Source organism: Micromys minutus (assembly GCF_963924665.1).
Source record: "Micromys minutus genome assembly, chromosome: 10".
NCBI lineage: Eukaryota > Metazoa > Chordata > Mammalia > Rodentia > Muridae > Micromys > Micromys minutus.
The window spans coordinates 65,434,412-65,451,675 of record NC_137979.1 but is presented as its reverse complement, the minus strand read 5'-3'; the positions used below and the strand labels follow the sequence as shown (position 1 = coordinate 65,451,675).

Below are 17,264 nucleotides of genomic sequence, written 5' to 3'. Positions count from 1 at the left end.
CTCCACAGGTAGGTGATTTGAGGCAGGGATCCTGACGTGGGCCCGAGTGAATTTGCAGGACTGCATCACATTTGGCCATCCTCTGGCTTTCTGCTTTCCATTGTAAATCGTGGCTCTTCGCTAAGCTTCAGCGTCCGCTCCAGTCCTTGCAGGGCGTTCCCGTCATCTAGTGGACCGTTTGGAGCAACCGGCCACGCCCCTGCAGCAGGACCCGGCCACGCCTCCGCAGCGGCCGCTTTACGGCGGAGGCCGCGCCGTGCCGTGGGCGGCCGTAAAGCCTGGAGGCGGCACCGCCCCTCACGGCTGAGCTCTGGCCCGGCGCCCGCAGGATGGCGGGCGCTTCCTCGCGCGTGCACTACCTGACGGACTTCTGCTGCCAGCTCGGAGGCCGGGCGGCGGGAAAGCCGTATGTGCTGCGACATGAGGCGGAGGTCTTTCTGTCCACCGGGCGCGAGTTCGTCTATGTGTATGAACAGGAGGGCGGGCTGCTGACGGTGAGCGGCGGGCGGGCGGGCGGGCGGCGCCGTTCCGAGGTGAGCCGGGGCCGCGTGTGCCCTCGCCTGACCTCGCTCTCCTGGCGCCCAGGCGGTGTACCAGTTTCCCGATCAGGTGTGGCACCTGCAGCTCCTGGCCACCCGCAGGGCACTCTACGTCCTGTGCGCCCGGACTGGCATCTACTGCCTGTCGTTGGACTCACTGGACAGGTGAGGGGGCGTGGCCCCACGCGGCCAGGCCAGTGCACAAGTCGGGTCCCCAGGGAGGCCTGCTTTCATTTCCACCTTTGAGCCCTGTGCGGTTTGCCCCTGTTGTAGTCTTTTCGACGACCTCTGACAACACGCTGGGGTCAGAGGCAGGGGACTGTGGTCTAGGCCATCCATTCCTGCACTTGGAATCCTCCAGTACCTGTGCATACGCAGGCGTGGCAGTAGAGTTGTCTACTTCCATGAAGTTCTTAGCTGTTGAGGCTCAGATAGTGAAGTTTGCAGCCAGGAGCACCACTGTTGTTGCCCTCAGGTGTCTGGCAAGACCTCTTAGAAGTGGGTCTCAGAAGGAGGTGTCTCTAGCAAGCAGTGACAGCAAAAGCTCGTTGGCCACTGGCTTGTGTTGGAAGAACTCACCGTGCACAGCCCAGATGCAGCCTTTGATGCACACTGATGAGCTTTGTCTGAAAGATATGTTTTTGGCTGATTCATGTGTAAAGTAGGGTGTGTGTGTGTGTGTGTGTGTGTGTGTGTGTGTGTGTGTGAGTGAGAGAGAGAGAGAGAGAGAGAGCTGCTGTGATGTCACCTGCCTAACCTATTCAGCCAAGTCAGGTTATTGTTGAACACTTTGTGAGTCTACCCCACCCAACACTGACTACGGTTCCATTGTTCCTGAAGGTCTGGGAGCCAGGCCTGTGAGGACAAAGAGGATGAGGCTCACCCTTACCCTGTGATCCATGTGGACCCAGATACCTGTGTCCTCCCTGATGCTGCCCTCTGTGCCTTCACTGTACTGGACGATGTGCTGGTCACCCTGGCACAGGGCCCCACCCAGTGGAAGATGCAGCTGTTTGAGCGGCCCTGTGCAGGGGAGGAGCCTCGGCCTGAGGGCCAGGTTGGTGAGGTGGTGTTACCCACCTGCACTCCTCCAGGTGGGGTGCCAGGGAAGCCTGCAGCCCCCTGCTTTCTGCCGGTGCTGTGCTGTGTGTTCCCACCAGACTCCAGGGCCCCTCACGGCCACCCCCAGGGTTGTGGGTGCTTCATGCTGGAGGAGGCTCTCTTTGGTCTCCTCTTTGGCGTCGATGCCACCCTCCTGCAGTCCCCTGTGATCCTCTGCGGTCTCCCTGATGGCCAGCTTTGTTGTGTGGTCCTGAAGGCTTTGGCTACTTCTGGGTTAGCCCCTGGTGACCCAAAGGTCCTGGTCAAGATCCTCCACCACCTAGAGGAGCCTGTGGTCTTCATCGGGGCTTTGAGGGCAGAGCCGCAGGAGGAGGAGGAGGCAGCAAGAGAGCTGCGGCCTGACAAGAATGTGCACTCTGACTGCCTAGTGGCCCTCGGTCACCAGGGCCGGACACTGGCCATCAAGGCCAGCTGGAGCGAGTCAGGGAATCTGGTGCCAGAGCTTCGTGAGTATTGCCTCCCAGGGCCTGTGCTCTGTGCCGCCTGTGGCAGGGATGGCCACATGTACCACAGCACCCCCTCAGACCTCTGTGTGGTAGACATGACTCGGAGAGACAGTCCTTGGAACCCTGAGAAGCCAGACGGGGCCACAGGAGGTCTGCCCTCCATGCTGTGCCCAGCCAGCTTGAACATCTGCAGTGCCCTCGCTCTGTGTGTGACAGCAAGGTCACCTACAGGTATGAGCTGCCGTTGGATATCACAGGCAAGGGGCAGGCTCCTCCTTGACAGTCTCTTCCCTAAGCTGGCAGGGGCAGACTTTTCCTTATCAGGCCCAGCACAGACCAGAAGTTCACTCACTCCTGTCTTGGATGTGTGTCCTCCCCAGAACTGCACTATGGCCCCTCGGTTGATCTCCACAGCATGAGGCCTGTGGGGTTGGTTTAAAAGCACCTCCCATAGCAGTTCTCAAACTGGGTCAGGCCAGACCCTGAGAGCTTGATGAGCCTGCTTTAGCTGCTGTGTGGCCTGCTTATGAGCCACTCAGAGGGTGTCTCAGAGCTCTCTGAGGAAGCTTTAGCTAGGTTTGCCTGACCCCTCCCCCAGTGTCTTCCATTAAGATCAACTAGGAATATATTAAAGCCTGCTCTAGAAAACATTTAACAGGGTGGGGACGCTTGGAAGGAAAGACCTAAACCACTTCAGGTGAGGGGGCGTGGCCTGAGACTTCTAGCTACTAAACTGCCCACTTCGGGGTTTATGTTAAGGGCTGTGTTAGGAATAGGGAAGCAAGCAGACCCTTGGCAGCGTCAGGGCAGGAGAATATGGTAGAGAAGTTAGAGACTGAGCAGAGATCAGCCTTTAGGGCACTTCTCTTTGGAAGGCTCAGCAGCCTTGTTCTGATTGGCCTGTTGAAGGCTGTGACACATTTGAATCATTGGGCACCATACAGTGTCCTCATTTGGCCCCACCACGGCATCACATCTGCTATACACCATCTTGTGTAGGTTCTTCAGGATGTGTATAGAGATCAGTGGTCCCTGTCTGTATCCAGATCCTTGGTGCAGGCTTCCCAGGCCTCCCCGCGTTTCCTGCCTTGGTCTTCTGCCAGCCCAGAGTTGTGCTGTCTGGAGCCCAGCGCAGACAGCACTGAGTGTCTGGCAGGTGCTCCAGATTTATGACTGGCCCTGCATGTGTCTGTCATCAGGTAGCACGGAGCTCCTGGCCCTGTCTTCTAAAGGACGCCTGATCACCTGCAGTCTGGACTTGAACCCTGAGGCGCCTGTGCCTGCCAAAATAGCCATGGCAAATGCAGGCCAGAAAATTAAGGAGCTGCTCTTGGACATCGGTGATGTCTCTGAGAGGTGAGCCGCAGGCTCTGGCTCAGGTAGAGCTTGTGCCCTGTCCTTAGGGGTCAGCATCCTGTGTGAAGCTGACCCAGACTAGGGAGGTTTTAGGTAACAACCATCTGCGTGGGTGGCTGTCTCTGCCTCTGTCTCCATCAGGGGCTAAAAAGTCTGCACACAAACCCTTAGAAGACAAGAGACCCCTTTCTTCCCTCTGACAGGACCCAGGAATCTTCTAATACCAATCCCATGCCTACTTCTGTGGACCCTCCTTAGAGGCCAGTGGGACCTACTCTCAGTAGAGCTTCCAACACCAGACCCAATCTTTTCCTAGCCTGTCCCCCACCCCCAGCCACCTTCAATGCTAATCCCTCTTTTTCCTCATGACTTTGGGTTTTATGGCCTTGTGACCTGAGGATATTGCGACAGGAAAGGGGTATGATTGGGAACATGTGAGGTGATCTCTGGGGCTAGCTCATCCCCACTGTAGTCATAGACCAGTTCAGCATCTTCATCCTCCCCTGCCTCACATAGACAAGAATAAAGATCAAGCAACTTAAAAGTATCCTCCAAAGGATTTCACAACCAGAACAGAGGAAGATGTACTCCTTGGGCCTGGGAGCTGCTTGCATCCTCAGGGAGCTTGTGCTCAAATCATGATCTGGTCCCTTTCCCCCAGGAAGTCTGCAGACATGGCTCCCTCTGCTGTGTGATCTCTTTCTCCTGGGTGCCATGACTGTTCTTTGCAGGGTGTCCTTTCTGAAAAAAGCTGTTGACCAGCGCAACAAGGCCATAACAAGTCTCAATGAGGCCATGAATGTGAGCTGCGCCCTGCTGTCCAGCCAAGAGGGTGATCGGCCCATTTCATGCACCATCACCACCTCCTGGAGCCGCCTGGAGTTGCGAGACATGCTGATGGCCACCTGCACACTGGAGAATAGCAGCAGCTTCAGCCTGGACCAGGGCTGGACCTTGTGTATTCAGGTGCTCACCAGTTCTTCTGCCTTAGACCTGGATGGGACCGGCTCAGCTTTCACCTACACCATTCCAGTGGACAGACTGGGCCCAGGCAGCCGGCGGGAAGTGACATTGCCCCTGGGCCCTAGTGAGAGTGGTGTGCTTGACCTGCCTGTGACCTTGTCCTGCTGGCTCTTCTACAGCCTCCGGGAGGTGGTGGGTGAGGCCCTAGCCCCCTCAGACTCTCTAGATGTCCCCTACCTGGAGAAGCTCCCGCTCAACCTTCCTAAGCAAGAGGGCGTCTGCCTGCCCCTGTGCAAGCACACAGTGGGCATGCTGCAGTGCCTGCGCTTTCCTGGCGTGGCCCCACATCCCACGCAGGCCCCCTGCGTGCCTGGCCCTGCCTGTGAGCCTGTGGAAACTTTCCTGAAGACCCGCCAAGCCACTGGCAGCGAGCCGACTGGCGCTGCCTCCCTACGGGCCAAGTACCTGCCTCCATCCACAGCCTCCATCAGGGTGTCCGCGGGCCTTCTCAGAGCTGCCCTGGAAGATGGTCACTCAGGTTGGTGGCACAACTGACTTCGGGGCCCTGCAGCCTGTGGAAGTAGGGTGTCCCTTTCCCTCCCTGTGGTTCCTGTGCATCCCACTGCATCCAGACTGCCGTTGAATCTTGTGTGTCACTTAAAAACTGTGACATAACACAACCCAAGCAGAGGCAGATGTCACCAGAGAGCAGCTGGGTATGTTCTCTTACACAAAGCACTTTGGGGTCTACAGACCAAATGCAGGTCTGTCTGGATTGTTACAGCACCAGGCCTGGCCTCTCCCCCCTCACCCCACTGCTGTGTGAGAAGTCATCTGCATCATTTTGGGCTGCACCTGTGGCAGAAGTGTCCTGGTCATCAGTACCTCTGTCCTGCTCCCAGTGGATGCTGGGTTGCATATCTGGTTTCAGTCTGTCCCGTAGAGAGCTGCAGCCAGCAGTCTTGCACAGCATTTCCGTCTGTGCACCACAGTGCATCTAGGACCTTGCCATGTGGCTCATAGGCCTGAGTCCCGGGCCCGTGATTTCCTGACTGTCCCTATCCCTCCCTGCTTCTTGTGTAACTTGCTTGGCTTTCTATGTGTACAAGGGCTGCGAGCATTTGGGACACTTAGGTGGCACTGGAAGAGGAACATTTGGCGGAAGCCGCACAGGTGCCTCAGCTCCCGCAGGCTCCTTTCTCTTCCAGGTTTCCACCTCTGCAGCGCTACCCTGCGCTGGCTCCTTGCCGAGAACTCTGCTGTGGATGCTCTGAGGGCCCAGACACTGACTTCCATCCAGGGACTAGCCCCAGATGGAACTGATGTCAACCTCATCGTCCATGAGGCAAGCAAGAGCCACTTGTCTGTTCTTGGGGGGATGGACCTCAGGGCTCATGGTCCTCAGTGGGTCCCTGGGCCACTGCTTATCAAGACTTACTTTAACTGGCCTATCAGCCTTGTTGAGATTGTGTCCCTGGGAGAACCAGCCCAGTCTAACTCGATCTATCATGGGCTCTTGGCTCTTGTTCTTGTGCACTGCTAGGGTCTCAGAGGACAGTGAATGCAGTAACCTTCTCAGACCACAAAGTGCTCCCCACCTCGAGTGAGACAGCCCATCACTCACACACACAGCAGACTTTTACATCTTCTGTCTCCCCAGAGCTCGGGCCATGGCCAGCTTCTAAACCAGACAGTTCCTAGGCCAAGAGTAGGAACTGGCTGTAGTTACCGTCAGGGGACAGTGTCTGCGCTTGTAGCCATGAGGAGAAACTGTTGGTTGCCAAGTTCTGGGTCTTATGCCACTGTGTGAAGAGAAAGCCATGGCTACCCAGCCTGTAAGGACATGGCCACCCACAGTAAGGACCTCCTGGAAGGCGATGAGATGCCCACAGACAGGCTTGTCAATTCCGTGTGTCGGGACCTCACTTCCTGGCATGGAGCCAGATACAGCTAGGGCCTTGATACAGCTCAGAGTGACGTGGGTCCTCCAGGACTGTCCCCTGCAGACGGGTTTCTGTAAAGTGTCAAGAACAGCCCAGGCCGTGTTGCAGCCACTCAAGGCCTTATATGTTGCAGGTAGCTGTGACTGATTTGAGCCCTGCAGGACCCATCCAGGCTGTGGAGATCCAGGTGGAGAGCTCCTCGCTGGCCAACATGTGCAGGGTGCACCATGCCATCATCCGACGGATACAGGTACTGCAGCCAGCAGGGGTGGGTGGGGTTCTGGAAGGAGGCTCTGAAGGCAGCAAGCTGCAATCTGTTTCCCCTGGACCCATGCAATTGTGAGCAACATTTTACACCGTCACGTGAGCCCTCCCCCCAAACAGGACACTCCCCTCCGGGTGTCACCCACATTCAGAAATGTCTGATACGTTTCTAGTCACTGCTTGTCATGCCTGGGTCTGAGCCCCAGGAATGGATTTTAGACCAATGTACCTGAGCTATGAGGAGGGAACAGCCAGGGAGGTCACCATCCTAGAGAAGCTACTTGAGCACTGTACCTCTGGCCTACTCGGATGAAGGGCTTCCAAGTCTAAAATGCTCTCATGCCCCGAGTCTCCCCTGGTGCCTCAGGTGGCTCTGTCCAGATCAGCCATCCTCACAGACTGTGGGCCGTGGCCCAGCCCCAAGGCACCTCGCAGGGACACTGGGTACGTAGTGCTGCTTCCCCTCAGAATCGGGGCCTCACAGCTGACAAATGAAGGGAGGACTAGGTGGGAGGTGCTGGTGGTTTCAGTGCTGGAAGTGAGCGACAGGCCGTATGGCCCAGGGGTGGGCTTTGTGTGTCCCCAAGTTCAGTCTCTGAGGTGTGGACTAGCAGAGGAGCCTCCAGGGACTTACGGCTTTTTGCTCAAATGTCCTATTATAAGGACACAGCCTCTTAGGATTAAGACCAACCTAGTGACTTTATCTTGGTCATCCTAAAGACCCCATATTTAAAAAAGCTGCATTCAGGGTACCTGAGGTTAGGAGTTCTTGTGGGATCTCAAGGGGACACAGTTGATCCTTGATAGAGAATCACATGGTACAGCTGCTGTAGGTAGCATTCAGGGCAGCTGCAGCCACATGCCTCCATGGTTTAAGGACAGGAGTCTGCCTGCAGCTGCTGGGGTCTGTGGGGACTGTGGACATCTGGCTTAGGCAGGCCTCTGAGGCTCTGCTCATATCTGAAAAGGCCCCTTGGCCCTCACCTTTCAGACCTCATAGCATTTAGCAAGTTAGACTGCCTTCAGAAAGCAAGAACAAATGCCCAGCACTAAGTGAGCCTGCATAGGGAATGGAAAAAACAGATCAGATTGGGCCTGCCTAAAATCCAGCCGGAAGCTTGTCTGAGCCACAGAAAGGAGATTGGGGCTTAGGGTACACCAGGTGTGTTGGTGCACGCCTTTAATCCCAGCACTTGGAAGGTAGAGGCACACAAATCTCTCTGAGTTTGAGGATAACCTGGTCTAAAAATCGAGTTCCAGGACAGCCAGGGGTACACAGAGAAACCTGCTTCAAACAAACACAAAGGCTCTTTGGTCAGTCCTAGTGGTGTGTCCCAATCCCAGAATTTGTTAGGTTGTGTCAGGAGAATCAGGAACTCAGGGCCAGCCTAAGGCTACCCTGGGCCTGACTTGCCTAGAAAAGTCCTGGTGAACAGGGTGGGAAACACTAGTGGGTAGATGAGTGGGTTCTCCACAGGAGTCAGAGTCAGCTGAGCAGAAAAGCCAGGAGACAGATAAAAAGGGGTCACTATACTCTGAGGAGCATGAGTACCCTACCCTCTAGACTCTGGCACCCATTCTGGACAGTGGGAAGTACTCTCCACTAATACCCACACTCACACACTCACACACACACACACTTTTGTCCTCCAGACTATGGTCACAGAGCAAGCAGCCCAAGGTTCCAGCCCACCTGACCTCCGCATGCAGTATCTACAGCAGATCCATGCCAACCACCAGGTAAGCCCCAGTGCCTGGGCTTGAGGAGTGCCCCAGATGGCATGTGGGGGACAGCACTCAGTGGGCACCAGCCGCAGGGACTGCATTTTCTGCATGGGATCAGAATGTGCAGGGTCATGTCTGTTTCCCGTTTGCCTGGCCATACCCGTGTGGTTGTATGTTAGGTATTTAAGGCTGTGTGGCCCAGTGCTCCTTTGTGGACTACCCACCACCTCTGTAGTGTAAGGGGCTGATCTTGCTGCCTGCCCACAGGAACTGCTTCGAGAGGTACAAACACTGCGTGACCAGCTGTGCACAGAAGACGAAGTGAGCTCCTGCTCCACTGCCCAGAAGCTCCTGCAGATTTACAAGCAACTGCGCAACCCTAGCCTCGTCCTGTTGTGACCAGGTAGGCGGGTCCTCTGTCCACAGTTCTTCAGTATGTTGGCCTGGGTGGTTCACCCAGAATGGAAAAGGATACCCTTCGGTTCCCTGACTCAGGTTCTATGCCTCCTGGCTAGTCAGAAGGCAGAAAGGGGGCTGGGGAGATGCTCTTCCAGAGGCCCTGAGTTCAATTCCCAGCAACCACATGGTGGCTCACAACCATCTCTAGTAGGATCTGGTGTCCTCTTCTGGTGTGTCTGAAGACAGCTACAGTGTACTCAGACATAAGTAAATAAATACTTTTTTTAAAAAGGCAAAAAAAAGGGGAATGGGGGGTGACGTAGCTTCAGGCGTGACTGAACCTCTCCTTCTTGACAGCTGCTGGCCAGCTCCACGTCACTTCAGGACACACTTGGGGCAGCACCCCTCCACTGGAACCTCTGCACCCCTGATGGGAAGTATCGTCACCCAAGTACTCAGGCCATGGAGACACAGGGTTTCTGGGTGTTCCCAGTTTCAGGCTTTCAAGTTTGGGACGGTTCTGCTGCTGACTCCAGCACACCCCAGGAGCGCGGGCTGCCTCTCTGGGGCCACCAGGGGGCAGAGTGCTCACTGCAACCAAAGCACAAAGACCGTGAGAGGGCTCCCACTGATGCCAGTGGTGCAGCTGCCTCCAGCACTGTGCTGCGCTCCAGCCCCATGTCCCAACCTCCTCCTCCAGCGGGGCCCTGCCCGCTGCTGGTGCTGTTACCGTGGGGCGGCGGGTCGGGGGGGGGGGGAGCGAGTCTGCAGAACTCTGCCTGCTCCTATTGTCTGTCTGTGAGGTGCTGTGCTGACAAGCCGCCTTTCCGTGAAGTTCCAGGTGTCACTGAATTTGTCTCACTCTGCCTCTGTTGTGCTCTGACCTCCGCTGAGCTCTGTACAGCTGGGTGGTGACCCTTTCCAGCTGTCCCCTTGTCCTCAGTGCCCAGGTGCCCTCTACCAAGGCTTTTGTGGCCATCTGGGGCTGAAGAGCTGCCCTTCAAAGTCTGGCCTGCCACCATCACCTCACAGGGCATGTCCATGGGAGTCTGTCATTCCTACAGGACAAAGTTCCCCACAGAGGATGTGAGGAAGAACAGGCTCACTCTAGCCACCCCCTGAGTCTATTCAAGGCTGGCTTTTGTGACGAGGTGCTCATTCCCAGGTTGCTGGCTTACTTTGGCTCCTGATGACCTGCTAAGAGCCCTGTCCACAGCTTGTACCCAAGGCTACTCTTGCCAAGTGGGAGCCTCATGGTCCTTTATGTGGTCCCCTCTCAACAAGTTAGAGAGGCTGGGTCAAGCCACAGGATGTAAAGGGCCTGCCTTGGTAAAAGGTGTCTGCTAGGCTGCAGTGGCTTTGGTCTCTGTCAGAGTTGACATTTCCTAGTGTCCCCTACTTGCTGTTACACCCCTCAGAGATGAATAGGCTCCTCTTTAGCCTGAGCTTGAGCACAGCTTGTCCTCAGTGACTGCTGATGATGCCCTCCCTCATCAGTCTTTCCAGGCGCCTGACAGACTCCTGCTTCTGGGCCTCAGCCTGTTGTCTGTGGCACTGGCTGAATAGTAGTGCCCACACCAGGCTTAGATGGCTGTGGAGTAGAAGAAACACTGGTCTTAGCTGCAGAGTCACACTTGAAGTGTGGAGGAAGAGACCGTTGTTCCAGCTGGACCCTGATCTCCAACACCTGTGTGATACCCCAATACACACCAGGTGTCCCTGACATCAGGAACGCACTGTTGTGGACCACCTGGGCTTGCAGACAGAGTGCTAAGACCTGGCCCACTCAGGGTGGCTGCTAAGGTCAACTCCAAGAGTTAGTAGGGATATTCCCTGACATGCCCCTGGTCCTTTGGAAAGCCAAGGGCAGTCTTAACAGTGAGGGTATGTGCGAGGCCATCACTTCCTTTCCAGCATGCTTCCCGCCTTCCCTACCAGCCCTATGTTACCTCCTCGCTCCAACACATGCTCTGGCTGCGCCACTCCTTGGCTTAGGCTTGCAGCTTTCCCTGGGTCTCCTTTGCCCCCAGCCGTGGAAGCCCAAAGTCAGCCAAGGTTAGAAGGACCTTCCTTAGTCTCTGACCCAAGGCCTACCTAGCAACTGCTGGGGCAAGATGGGGCGAGGGGACAGAGGCAGCCCTCACCCTAGCCACGGCCCTTGCCCTAAGGTTTTTAGACAGTGGGGAGAGATTTGCACAGAAGATTGAGGGCTTTTTCAGGGCGGAGCTCTAGTGCTGAGCAGAGGGAACTTCACACCCTTCCCACCACCAAACTGGGCAGCTTGAGCCCATGGCAACTCTGCAACAAAGGTTTAATGCCGTTTCAGTAGGCTCTGGGGTTGACCCCCTGTGAGTCCTCAATATTCCCAGAGAGCTTCTCCCGTAGGCAGGTCTGCATCAGCACGCAGCAGCCCTGAGGCACCTCCACGCAGGTACTTGCCACTGAGGGCACGGATGGCCAAACGGCCACGCTCTCGGAACTCGAAGAGGAAATCCTCCGCCAAGTCACCATCGCTGCACACGCTTCCATGGCTGCCAGTGTACCAGAACCCACCTCCGCGGCCTGGAGGCAAGGCTGGAGATTAGCAGGGCCCACACACACCAAGCCCCCCGGAGCCCCCTGCACTTTTCTTTCTCTCACCTCTGATCTGATAGGCACCATCCCTGAAGCTCAGGTGGAAGACATCGTAGGTGGAGCGGTTGGTGTCCAGCTGGTTGGAGCCTCGGCGGTGGCATACGAAGCCATCCAGGCCACGGAGCACCAAGATGGGGCGGTTGATGAGTTTGAGGATGAACAACTCATCCTCGCCTGCAGGAGAGGGTGCTGTGAACTGACCACTCCTGCCCCTACCTGTTCTTCCCAGACCATGGGCTTGGAGTCCAGGTGTGCCACTGTAGCAAGAAGGTGCCCAGTGTTCCCCAAAGACAGGAAGGGAAAGGGTCTGACCCCTCCCCGGATGGATCAAGGGGAGCAGGACCTCAGATGCACTGACCCTGGATGGAGAGCCCCAACTTACAAGAGGCAGGGAATGCTCACCCACAAAGTCACTGATGGCAGCCAGCTGCCCGTTTTTCTTCATGCACACGTAACGCCCGTTGCTGGCTTTAAGTGCCACCCTCCGGCCATGCCATTCTATTTCAAACATGGTGTTGGCAGAACTGTGGAGGGGGGGAGATCTCAGTGAGAGAGGTGCAGTTTGGCCTCCCCAATCCTCCTTGGGTTCAAGGTGGAGCAGATGCCAGTCCTCCACAGAAGTACCCATTACCAGGAGGAGCCCCACCCCAGCAAGCATTCTTTGCTGACTGGGCTACCATTCTCACAGCTGAGGCTGTGCTCAGGGTGGAGGTGATGACTAAGTGACCGTGGCCACCAGGTATGGTGGCACAAACTTGTAATCCCAGCAGAGGTGGATCTCTGGGTTGGAGACTTAAGTTCCATAGTGTGAGCCCTCTCTCAAAAAACAAAAAGGTGATGGTGGTGGGGGTGACGGACAGGTACACTCACACTTGTGTGGCTGTGGCCTGAATGCCCCCATGAGTGACCAAGGTCCAGTACCCTCCAGTACTGGAATAGAAAGTACACTTCTTTGTCTCCTGGTCGATTTGCATCAGGAATGTCTCATGGTCCAGTTCTTCATCCTGATTGGCTGAGACATTGATTCCTGGGGGGAGAGAGAGTGAGGTTTCTCACACCTCTCCTGGGAGGCAAGAGATGGGGAAGCAAGCTTTGGATACCGTGAAGCCTGAGAGTCTCAGCTGCGCACTCTCCTATTTAGACTTTGAAGCTATCTATCTGCCAGAGGCTGCCGCAGGGCCATCGGGTACCACTGCACCTCACACATGGCCTCTAAGGAAGGATTCTTAGCCCAGTTGTTCCCACACTCCCTGAGATAGTACCTTTTTTGCTGGCAAATCCCCGTTCTGCTAATCAGCAAGTAATCTGCTTGTTCCTGCTCTCTTGATGCAGGATTTACAGCAGTTTCTATTTATAATTCATCCTCAACCTGCCAGGTGAGGGTCTCTGACCTTCCTGCTGAGGTGACCTAGACCATAGCCAGTGACTGCTAACCAGCACCCCACACACACACCTGAGTCTCTGGGGAGGGCAGGGTGCCCTCCAACAAACTCAGTTTCTATGGCAACTGGTTATTCTTGAATAATGTGGCAGGTAGAGCCCTCAAGTTCCCCAGGGGATGAAGGTATAACAATAGGAGGTAGGGGACAAAGCCAGAAGGTCCAGCTGCACCTGATCCAAACTTGGAGGAGAGGGAGGGGGCCAAAAGGGTGCTGCCTTTTTCTAGCTCCCAAAGGCCACACCCAGGCCCCCTCACGCAGATCACTGTTCCCATGCAGAAAAAAGAGCAGTGGCGTAGCCCACTTAGGCCAGAAGAGGGAGTCAGATCTCCATTCCCGGCACTGGAGTCACAGGTGTTTGTGCTTGGAATTGAATGTGGGTCTCCTAAAAAACAGCCAGCGCTGTTAACCGCTGACCCATCTCTTCAGGCCGCCCTCGGCCAGCTCCATCATGGCAGCAGCAAATACTAATTGGAGAACCAAGGACAGCCCTCAGCTTTGTGTCCTGTGCACTGGCCCACTCGGTGAGAAGACAGTGGATTCTGGGTGGTATCTCATACGGATATGTGCTATAGACGAGAAAAGTCGAATCTCCAAGTTTCTTGCAGGGACAGAAGGTAGAACCGGTCAGAGGACCTCAGCTGAGCACACCCACCAGAACCACTCACTGACCTCACCCACATCTCCATCTCGCAGGCCAGGATGCTGTGCCCCACGTCAGTCAGAGCCCGCACACACACCTTCCCCTCACACCTGCTTATAGGGAACTGACCTGGCAGTGCGAGGGGCACAGAGCCCAGAATGATCTGGACAGTGATGAGGGGCTGATTCTGGGCGAGTGTGAGGTGTGTCCACTAGGATTCACGAAGGGGTTGAGTCTGTCACTGGCACAAACAGATGCTCACAGCTGAGCTTCATGTCAGCCCCACAGGGCCAGTGAATGCAGAGACAGGCAGACGGCAGCAAAGCAACCCAGTAGTGAAACTACAAAGCGGTTGTTCACAGGCAGCTTCTGGCTAGGAGACAAGTCTGGGGCTGTCTCTCCAGGTGACCAGACCAAGATGGGCTGCTACTGTCCATAGGTGCTATGCTGTCCAGGACAAACACCCAAATCACTTCTCCAGCTTTCTTGAGCTGTTTGATTTTCACCCCAGCACAAAGCCTGACACCAACCCCGAAGCGGGAACAACTGGCAGACATGATGTGCCCGAGTGAAGGAAGCAGTGTGCCTCTACTGCCACTGTGCTTACCAAAGGAATGCAGTCACATAAGTGTGGTCTAGAGCTGGGTGAAGGTGATACACCTGGTCTCAAAAAAACAAAAGGCTGAAAGAGGCCAGTTGGGTGGTTGAGCAAGTAAAGGTGCTTGCCTCTGAAGCCTAGTGATCCGAGATTGATCCCTGGACCCATGTAAAGGTGGAAGGAAAAAACTGACTCCACAGAGCTGTCCTTTGACCACTACAAGTGTGCTGTGGCTCGTCTGTGCCCACATGTCACACACATACAATATTTGTTTTCAAGACGGCTGGAGAGATTGGCTCAGTAGTTAAGAGCACTGACTGCTCTTCCAGAGGTCCTGAGTTCAGTTCACAGCAACCACATGGTGGCTCACAGCCATCTGTAATGGGATCTAATGCCCTCTTCTGGTGTGTCTGAGGACAGCCACAGTGTACTTATATAAAATAAATAAATAAATAAGCTTAAAAAAGAAAAAAGATAGGGTCTTACTAAGCAGCTCTGGCTTTCCTGGAATTCACTATGGCTAGTCTCAAGACCTGCCTGCCTCTGTCTTGCAAGTGCTGGGATTAAAGGTGTGCACCTCTGTTCCCAGCTAGTTATTAATTGCTTATTATTATTTAAGAGACTGAAAGGTGGGCTGGAGAGATGGCTCAGGGTTTAAGAGCACTTACTATTCTTTCAGAAGACCTGAGTTTTGTTCCCAGTACCTTATCAGGCAGGCTCCAGAGGAGCCAACACCCTCTTCTGGCTTCTGTGGGTGCCTGGATTCACATGCCTGTACCCTTCACACATGCATACACGGTTTTAAAGGCTGAAAACCAACCCATGCAGCCACTATCCTACCCAACTCCTTGACTATGAGATCCACACGAGGCAAGCGCTCGACACAGTACCTCCTCAGTCCACAACATCTCACCACTCAACCCCTGAGCCGCCACCACCACTTCCCCACCACCACTGTCACCATCTCTGCTTCACCCCCTTCTCCATCACCATCTTCACCACCTCTACCACTTCCACCCCAACATCGTTAATATCCCAGCCAAGCCCCCACCACCAGTATAGGCATTCCTGTCATCACCTTCCTTCAGGAGCCTGTTACAGGCTGTTACAATCAATGTCTAGCATGCCCCCTCCTCTAGGAAGCAGTCCATCATTCTGTCCCTGCTTGCTTGTGAACATGTTGGCCTTCCCCAGGCAAGGCAGTGTGGCTGGACCGCAGGGCTGGCAACTCCAATGCCTGTTATTGCCTCAGACTAACCTAAAGGCCATGACTGCAGATTCAGGCTCTTCTGGGCAGTCTGGTCTCCCAGGTGGGTGTTCCTGACCATCTGGGTAGATACAAGATACCCAGGGAGCCTGGACACCTATGTATTGCTATAGCAATGGTCAGTGTCATGACAGGCACATGGGAGCTGCCCTTTCTCGGGCTAGTGCTGGTGTAAAGGGGTCTGAATAATCTCAGAGCACTCAGGCCAAGGTATATCTGGGCACACAGAGCCCAAGATGGGAGCAACTTTCTCTTCTGGCGTAGGCCAGACTCTTGGCTTCTTCATAGGGCTGTAGGAACACTGTGTTTACCTCAGACTGCTCAGGTGTCACACAAGTGACCAGTGGCCAGGAAACGGCGAAAACCAAGCCACACCCCATAGGTAGAAATGGCACCTTCCCCTTCGAAGCACAGGTCCTAGGCAAGGTTTCCTTAGCCGTGTCTAACACTGAGAATAACAGTGAAGTCTCACCCATGGGGATCCCACAAGGTTGTAGCCAAGCATATGTCTTTGCCCTGCCTTTCATCTCTCCCTTATCTCCCCCAAAGATGAGAAAGTGGGGTGGCACAAGAGCAAAGGTGTGTTAGCCCCCAGCCTGCTTCCCACCGCCCCATACTCTGTCTTTGCCTTGCTACACCTCTCCAGAATAGAGACAGCTGCAGTCTGGTGGGCACCACTTTGACTGATGCTCTCCAGATGTCTAGAGAGTGAGGAGGACCCCTCTGAAGCCATCAGCTCCACTTGCACTGTGTGCAGAAACACCCGCCTCCAACGGGCAGCCCCACCGCACGTGGCAGGCATCTACACACACACACACACATAGAACCCAACGTCAGCCACCCTACCCTACCTTGCCTCACAGAGACGTAGCGGCGGTTGGCAGCTACCAGCACCACCTGTGGGTGACTTTGCTCCAGGTCGAAGAGTTCATCTTTGCCGGGCCTTGTGTTCCGGCCAGCTTTGAGCGTGCCGGCAGGCCCCACGGGCGCCAGGTATCGGCCGTCACAGTCCTTGAAGGCCAGCTTGCCTGCCTTGAACTCCAGTGTGTAGCAGGCACGGGCTTCAGGCTCCCAGACAAGGCGGCCATCACTGCGAAGGTAGCGACTGTCATAGGACTTGAGGCAGTACCGCCTGCTCTGGAAAATGAGGGTGAGCAGTGCGTCCACACCCCAGGGCATGTCACCATCTGCTGCCATCTCATCCTCCTGAAGGCACAGGTGCACGTAGCGCCGACGGCTCACACTCAGCAAATGAGCCTGTGGGTGGATGGCCAGGTGCACGGTCCACAGCTCTGCCGGAGTGATGGCTGTAGCAAAGCAGGACAGCCGGTCCTCAGTGCCACCAAAGAAGCGGCCGTGTGGCTCTGACTGCAGCACCCAGCGCCCATCAGACTGTGGCAAGACCAGGAAGCGACAGTCACGACCTGGGTGATCCATCTCACAGGCCACACGCCCATCCTCTTCTGCTGACAGGTAGCGGCCTAGGTGGCTACTGCGGAACAGCACAGCAGTACCCTGGCCCGGGTCAGGCTCCAGGACCCATATCTGCTTCCTCTTGAGGCTGGCTGCGGAAGCGTTGACCTTGAACCCAAAGCTCTCTGCTGTCAGGTAGCGGTCTGCATCGTTAACAAGGCCGAACTGGATCTTCAGCACCTGGTGCAAGCCGTTGGTTGGCATCGTTGAGGCTAGTCGAGTTGCTTCGGGGGCCTGGGAAGCTCTCTCTGAGTATTCAGGGGGCCTGTAGCCCCCCCTGAGGCCCAGATCTGTTTATCTGGCCCTTGGCTCCCAAGCCTAGCCAGCAACATGGACGCTACCTGTTCCAATGCTGCCTCCCTCTGTCTTGTGGCCTTGGCCACCCAGGCAGATCTTACATGGTCAGCGGGCAGCCGAGGGCGGGTGAGGGGGGCGGATCAGAAATGCACCGGC

General features: G+C 55.6%; 2 protein-coding genes across 4 annotated transcripts; one reads left to right on the top strand and one right to left on the bottom strand.

The window, feature by feature from the left end:
* Positions 1-329: 329 nt before the first annotated feature.
* FAAP100 (FA core complex associated protein 100) lies at positions 330-9,495 on the top strand (the record flags this gene model as incomplete). 2 transcript variants are annotated; one of them, XM_080922308.1, is made up of 10 exons in its annotated part: positions 330-494; positions 586-704; positions 1,380-2,338; positions 3,307-3,463; positions 4,195-4,964; positions 5,635-5,771; positions 6,503-6,619; positions 8,287-8,373; positions 8,626-8,761; positions 9,115-9,495. In XM_080922308.1, the coding sequence occupies 9 exons, from the start codon at positions 330-332 to the stop codon at positions 8,755-8,757; spliced, it is 2,643 nt and encodes an 880-aa protein (XP_080778434.1). In that variant the 3' UTR covers positions 8,758-8,761; positions 9,115-9,495. The 2 variants fall into 2 exon arrangements, 1 of the variants encoding a protein (XP_080778434.1); XR_013975145.1 differs by lacking the exons at positions 8,287-8,373; positions 8,626-8,761; positions 9,115-9,495 and having other exon boundaries at positions 5,618-5,771.
* Positions 9,496-11,113: 1,618 nt separating this feature from the next.
* FSCN2 (fascin actin-bundling protein 2, retinal) lies at positions 11,114-17,015 on the bottom strand (the record flags this gene model as incomplete). 2 transcript variants are annotated; one of them, XM_080923905.1, is made up of 5 exons in its annotated part: positions 11,114-11,319; positions 11,398-11,580; positions 11,746-11,915; positions 12,262-12,418; positions 16,190-17,015. In XM_080923905.1, the coding sequence occupies 5 exons, from the start codon at positions 17,013-17,015 to the stop codon at positions 11,114-11,116; spliced, it is 1,542 nt and encodes a 513-aa protein (XP_080780031.1). The 2 variants fall into 2 exon arrangements, with proteins under 2 accessions (XP_080780031.1, XP_080780032.1); XM_080923906.1 differs by having other exon boundaries at positions 11,398-11,565; positions 11,794-11,915.
* Between the last annotated feature and the right edge of the window lie 249 nt (positions 17,016-17,264).